The sequence below is a fragment of the Haematobia irritans genome, chromosome 1 (genome assembly GCF_050003625.1).
Source record: "Haematobia irritans isolate KBUSLIRL chromosome 1, ASM5000362v1, whole genome shotgun sequence".
Classification (NCBI taxonomy): domain Eukaryota; kingdom Metazoa; phylum Arthropoda; class Insecta; order Diptera; family Muscidae; genus Haematobia; species Haematobia irritans.
The window spans coordinates 169,065,466-169,073,021 of NC_134397.1; the positions used below are offsets into that span (position 1 = coordinate 169,065,466).

Sequence of the window (7,556 nt, forward strand, 5' to 3'; positions counted from 1 at the left end):
CGCTACAACGTTTGAACAAGAATATTTTGAAACTGTTATACACGCACAGTGTCTCGAAACCAATTTCATGGATGAACGTACAATTTTATGTTAAAACAGAACACACATGAGAAGATTTAGAGACAATATACACAAATCAGTAACGAGCTAGTTACTGGCTACATTTTTCGCAACCAAAAGGGAAATATTAAAAAATTAAACTGTCTGTTCGAAGGCTTACACTCACAAAAATGAATGTCAGTTGATTTCTAAATCGCTAATTAAAACATAATAATTTTATATCTTTAAAACTAATTTGTCACTAACATCAACATAATTAACGCCATTTAAATAATTTATCTCTATTCATGCGCAAATTTAAGCAAAGTTTATTAAATATTTTGCGAATCCCTAACGCGGATTTTTAAATATTGGTGATTATTTTGTGTTGTTTGAAAATTCCTAACGTGGATATTTTTATATTGTGCCTAATCCATAAGCTGGATATATTTTTTATGTGGATCCCTAAGGTGGATTATGTTAAAATTGTGACTGATCCCTGTGTTGGATAATTTTTATATGATCCCTTGGGGGATATTTGAAGAAAATGGGAATCTCATTCTGCACGTGTTGAGAGCGAATTCAACCGTGCTGTCAATAAATTATTGTTGAACATTTGTACACTTTCCTAAGGTATATTACATTTGCTAGTTTACAAGTAATCTAGTAGGTGAAACGTTATGTTGCATCAGCTGTACTTTTCAGAAGGATTACAAACATTCTACAGCTAATAAATTTATCTTTCACATTTCGTAATTGGGGTTTACAAATAACCCTTAAGCTATGCATTTTTAACTGATACATAGCAATTCTAACTACAATTTTCGACAACTTTTTTCGGGTTTATAATTAACCCTAGAGCTATATATTTTTACGGATATATAGCAATACCTCTTATGCTTTATACCCTATTTCTTATCTCACATGGAAAGTTATGTTCGTGTTCTAAATGAAAGAAAATTGATTTGGATCTTCAATTTCGAAAGGCAATTCGTTTCGAGTTGGTTGTCGAACGTACAGTATGCGGCAAAGGAAAGTAAACATTTTGAAATTTGAATGAATTCTCAGGACAAAAATTGGGAAATACTCATTTTGACAATTAAGAAACGAATCTTCAAACATAAAAAAAAAAAAACCAAATTCATTCGAATCGATGGTCTGCTTTGTGTTCAATTTGTAGGAACAAGGCATCATTTAGTTAACAATTTTCGTTTTATTTACAAATAACCAAAAGCAATATATTGTTAACTGATGTATTGCATTTTAAACTTGTGAGTTAAAATCTGCCTTTTTTAGCTAAAGATTGGCAAATTTCATGGTTGCTCATTTGTCATTTTCACAATTTGACTGAAATTTTAATTAGTTGAATTTTATCGAAAAAACTGCGTTCAAACCCATTATATTTCAACTGCCAGTCAAACACATTACATTTCAACTGAATGGTAATCATATGGGAACAAAAAAACTTTTCTGGGCAAATCAGATCTCTCTAGTTGCATCTAAATCGAAACTCTTTACAGTTCATTCAATTCCCGTCACACTATCTTTAAAGATAACTTTGGTTTGTTTAGCAAATTTCATGATAAAATTTGCGTTTCCCGTAAGGGAATATTGAATCGACCAGAAGCTCAATACTTTATACCAAATCTTTTACGACATATTGTCACAAAATGTCTAATCCTACCGATCCATCAAATTCTCAAGCCAATGGCAACACTCTTAAACTTTCTCCTATCTATGAAAAATTTGCATTCATTTGCAACCAACTAACTGATTTTTGCTCAGATTTTGAAAATTCTGATATTGCGGACCAATCAGACACTCTACTTGAGGTCAAATTGGAGGATTTAGGAGACAGATGGCAAAAAGTTCAATCAGAATATGAAACTTTAATGCTGTCTCCTGAAGCTAATGTTTCCAAAGAGTTAAAACAAAATGCTAAAGTCAATTTCAATATATGTTCAGTGGCCTATTACGAGACTCGAGCTCAAATTTTGGACGTTGTAAGAATGTCGGTTAATACAGCGCCTCGTAGAACCACAAGATTGTCCGTTTTCAATGAAAGGCAACCAGAACCGCAAACCCTTAACAACTCTGAAGTATGTATAAAAGTTCCCCCATGCGACACAGAGATATTCAAGGGCAGCTATGAAGATTGGCCATCCTTTCGTGACATGTTCACGGCCGTATATGTCAATCACCCAAGGTTGACACCCGCCCAAAAGCTCTATCACTTGAGAAACAAAACTAAGGGAAGCGCAGGTGCCATAGTGAAAAGATATGCATTATGCGACGAGAACTTCAGTTTGGCATGGAGCGCTTTGAAAACTCGATATGAGAACAAGCGAGTGTTGGTAGATAACCAGCTGAAAATATTATTTAATATTCCCGTAGCTACGGCTGAAAATAGTGAAGCCCTTCAAAGGATACATTCGACCGTAAAAGACTGCCTCAGCACTTTAACATCTTTGAATGTTAAAATCGAAACTTGGGATCCAATTTTAATATACTTAGTTTCGACAAAGCTTCCGGAGGAAACAATTTCCCAATGGGAGCAGTCTCTCAAATCACACCGTGAGCTACCTAGCTGGTCCCAAATGGACGAGTTCTTGGTTAATCGATTCGAGGTTGTAGAACGAATCTCCAATTTTAAAAACTCGCAAGTTCAAAGCGTTCAAACCCCGAAATATCATACTCAAAATAGTAACAAGATACATGCGTATTCATCTCAAGAGAATATAAGTCAACACTGTCCTTTGTGCAGCTCAGATCACAGTATTCGAATTTGTCCTGATTTTCGACATTTTTCTCCACAAGAGCGCGTTGATTTCGTTTTTCAGAAAAAACTTTGCAACAATTGTCTTTCCCCGGCTCATTCAAAAATAAAATGTAAGAGTAAACGAGTTTGTCTCACATGCAAAAAGCGACATCATTCTCTTCTACATTTGAATGTCAATCAAACCTCGAACAATAATGCTCAAAATTCTAACACATCTGGCGGTGATAAATTAGTCCGAAATAATCCCAATAATACACTCGAACAAAACGGTTCGAAACATCAACTCGAAAGCTGTCCCCCTTCAACTTCCAAAGAAAATTTTACTCGAGTTGATGCAAATTTTTCTCAAAACACCGATACTATTTTACTCAGGACGGCTTTGGTCCAAATTGAGCACAGAAACGAGCTTTTCACTGTTAGAGCCTTAATTGATCCCGGCTCCCAGAGAACGTTTTTGTCAGAAAAAATTCGGAATCTTTTACAAATCCCCTATCGTAAATCACGATTCGAAATCGGTGGAATAGGGGGGATGACACAATTTTCTGACAAAGAATGTGATCTCGTTCTTTATGCCCAAAGGCATAAAATTCGATTTTCAGTTAGCGCTATAGTTCTACCAAAGGTTACTAGGAGATTGCCCGCTATTTCTTTTCAAATACCTACTTGTCCCGATCTACTCAGTCTCGATTTAGCGGACCCAAATTTCAATATCTCGTCCAATATTGACCTTATACTTGGAAATGATTCTGAGCGGTTTATCAATATTGAAGGTATTAAGAGAGATGTTTGTGGATTTGCTTCTGCATACAATACCATCTTCGGATGGGTTCTTAGTGGCCCAATGCCGAATGAAATCACTCACTCGTTTACTACCAAAGTTGTTTCCCTTGAGTCTGATGCCCTTTCTGGCGTGCTTCGAAAGTTCTGGGAAATTGAAGAAGTTCCTTCAGTTCCTGAGAAATCCGATACTGATAAATTTTGCGAAGATTTTTATGCCAAAACAACTACACGTGACACAGACGGTCGCTACGTTGTAAGGCTCCCATTTAGGAACGAATTTCCTGAAAAAATATTTCTTGGTTCATCTAGATTCATATCTCTTGGCCAATATGCCAGAATGGAAAAGACTTTAATTAAAGATCCTCAACTTCAAAATGAATATAGTTCCGTGCTGCGCGAATATATTGCACTGAACCATATGGAAGAAACTTCCTCCCAAGAAATTTGTTCCCAAGGTAAATTTTATTCCTTTTACCTCCCACATCACGCGGTTGTGCGTCCGGATCATAAATCCACTAAAGTTAGAGTAGTGTTCAACGCGTCTCGGAAATCCAAATCGGGGTTTTCCCTTAATGATGTGCTTTGCACAGGCCCAACTCTCCAAAACGATTTGGTATCTACGCTTCTCAATTGGAGAAGGTATAAATATGTGTATAGTGGAGATATCCAAAAAATGTATCGTCAAATAAAGATACATCCCGATGATAGATCCTACCAACGGATTTTATTTCAAAAGGATCCCAAAGACCCAGTGCGAGATTACCAGCTAAACACGGTTACATTTGGTATTAACTGTGCTCCCTTTCTGGCGATACGGACTTTGTTGCAACTAGCTCATGACTCAGAAAAAAAGTTTCCTCAAGTATCTCATATATTGAGACGAGAGACTTACGTCGATGATATTTTATGGGGAGGATTCTCTATCGAAGAAACAATAAAATCTCAGAAGTTGCTCGTAACAGTACTAAATTCGGCAGGATTTCCCTTAAAAAAGATAACTGCCAATGATCCCAAACTACTTGCAGATATTCCTCCTGAAGACTTATACGATCTAGATTTATTACGTTTTTCGGAAACGAGTGCCACGAAAACTCTCGGAATAAAGTGGAACGCTTTGAGTGATATGTTCTGTTATTCTAATATTTCTTTGAAACCTCAAGAATCTTTCACAAAGCGTGAAGTGCTTTCGTTGGTTGCTCAACTTTTTGACCCAGCAGGATGGATAACACCTGTGGTTATTAGAGCAAAAATGCTCATGCAACAGCTCTGGCTGGAAGCAACAAGCTGGGATGATAACATATCTTCAGATTCTCTTCGCTCTTGGAATGAAATATTGAATGACTTATCTCAGATTAGCGTTATAGAAATACCACGGTGGATCCAATTCATGCCCACTGATAAAGTTCAAATACATGGGTTTTGTGATGCATCCAAGGGGGCCTACTGCGCATGCGTCTATCTCAGATTTCAGACGTCTACCCCAACGGTTTTCTCTAACTTATTTATAGCGAAAAGCAAAGTGGCCCCACTCAAACCTGTTTCATTGCCCAGATTAGAACTAAATGGTGCTTTATTGTTATCTAATCTGGTCAAATACGTAACACAAATATTTAACAGTAACATAACTGGGATAACTCTATGGTCAGATGCATCTATAGTTCTCGGCTGGCTATCTAAACCGCCATACACGTGGGAGACTTACGTAGCCAATCGAACGGCACAGATTCACGAACTCGTTCCTACCGCACAATGGAAATATGTATCTACCCATGACAACCCGGCCGATCTTGGCACTCGTGGTTCAAAGCCTCGTGATCTGGTTTCAAATTCACTTTGGTGGAATGGGCCATCGTGGCTTACAAACCCAGAATCCACTTGGCCAATTAAAAATCCAATATGTCCTAACTTAACTCCTGAAGTTGTAACCTCACATCAAACAATAACCGAAAAAAATGATATACTATCTAGGTTTTCATCATACCCAAGAGCTCTGCGTGTCATTTCATATGTGTTCCGTTTTTATCGCCATTCTCATCCTCGGCGTAGTAATGACCAAATCTCTCAAACGATATTTTTGACTCAAGCGGAGATTCAATTCGCTAAGAATCGTTTGATATCTCTAGCTCAAAAACAATATTACAGTTCTGAATATGAGGCATTAAGTAACTCTAAAACACTGTCTCATAAAAGTAGTTTATCCACTCTGAATCCATTTCTAGACTGTCAAAAAATAATTAGGGCAAATGGTCGCTTAATAAATTCAACTCTCCCGTATAAAGAACGATATCCCATAATACTGCCGGGAAATTCTCATTTTTGTCACATATACTTGTCTCACCTACATACCTTTTTAGCCCACGGCGAATGCAATCAAATGTGCAGATTTGTACAAACTGAGTATTACATCTCTCGTTTAAAACCCCGTGTGAAAGCAATAATTCACAAATGTAAAACCTGCTTGATTTATAAACACAAACCAAGTTGTCAGATAATGGCTCCGCTGCCACCCGACCGCTGCAACTTCTCTCCCCCATTTCATGTTACCGGTATCGATTTCGCCGGGCCGTTTGAACTGAAAAGTTCGACACTCAGAAAATCCCCCGTAATAAAAGGATATGTATGTGTGTTTGTGTGCTTCAGCACCAAAGCAATACATTTGGAAGTATGTTCTGACTTGTCGGCAGTTGCTTTTGAAGCTGCATTCGCTCGTTTTGTTGGGAGGCGAGGGCTCCCTTGTAGAATATTTTCAGATAATGGTCGCAATTTTCTCGGCGCCAGCAGAACTCTACTTCGAGAATTTGTCCATTTTATCAAAACTACGTCTAGTGATATATCTCAGAAATACTTAACACACGGATTCGAGTGGAAATTCATACCACCCCATGCACCCCATATGGGAGGTTTATGGGAGGCAGCGGTCAAAAGCTTCAAAACCCATTTCAAGAAACTCGCCGGAGCCCATCGTTTCACATTTGAGCAGTTTTCAACCCTTCTAGCACGTATAGAAGGCGTCTTAAATTCCCGTCCAATTTCAGCAATGACAGAAGATCCATCTGACCTCACAGCCTTAACTCCAGGCCATTTTTTGAGAGGATCTCCCTTATTAGCACTCCCTGAGCCGATATCGCCAAAGTTGTCCCTTATTAATAAATGGACCAAACTAAAAGCTCTGCACCATCAATTTGCGATAAGGTGGAAAGAGGACTATTTAAAGGCTATGCATAAAAGGTATAAGTGGAAGTCTCCTACTCCGAATTTAAAAATTGATGATTTAGTCGTTGTTATCGACGACTTGCTACCCCCGTATGAATGGCTTTTGGGCCGAATTACTAAAACTTATTCTGGTTCAGACACTAAAGTGCGAGTTGCCGACATACGTACAGCATCTGGAACTATAACCCGGCCCATAGCAAAGTTATGTTATTTGCCGCTCGCTAATAATACTGATGAATCTCAGCTAGATAGCGCACAACACTAACTATCACGAATACTAGTCACTACACTAACATTTACATTCACTAACCACGTCTCATGTATTTCAGATCATTCCTATCAAACCAAAAGAGGTCTCCAAACTTTTATAAGTGCAAACTTTGTAATAAGTTCCACGCCCTCAAAGTGTGTCCAAAATTCTTAAAAATGACGCCTAAGCAACGTAATATATGGGTGTTACGAGAGGTCTACTGTGTGAATTGCCTTGCCAGGAGCCACCGATTTCGCGATTGCCGGTCCAGGAATATGTGTAAAAGATGTGGACGGCCCCACAACACCCTATTGCATCCTAATTACACAAAACGACAGGGTGAACCAACTCATGACACCAATAATGTTCAGAGAGAAAATACACGTAATAACAACCAAACTGTAACCAACGCCAACACAAACAGCTCCAATGAAACTACACCAAATCAAAAAATATTGTCTGAAGCTATTCGTGCGTTAGCCTCAGTGTTGTGCT

At 38.1% G+C, this 7,556-nt stretch overlaps 1 protein-coding gene across 1 annotated transcript; it reads left to right on the top strand.

The window, feature by feature from the left end:
- The first annotated feature begins 1,709 nt into the window (after positions 1-1,709).
- LOC142233105 (uncharacterized) lies at positions 1,710-7,076 on the top strand. Its single transcript, XM_075303892.1, has 3 exons — positions 1,710-3,087; positions 3,418-4,053; positions 4,189-7,076. The coding sequence occupies exons 1-3, from the start codon at positions 1,710-1,712 to the stop codon at positions 7,074-7,076; spliced, it is 4,902 nt and encodes a 1,633-aa protein (XP_075160007.1).
- Positions 7,077-7,556: the final 480 nt, after the last annotated feature.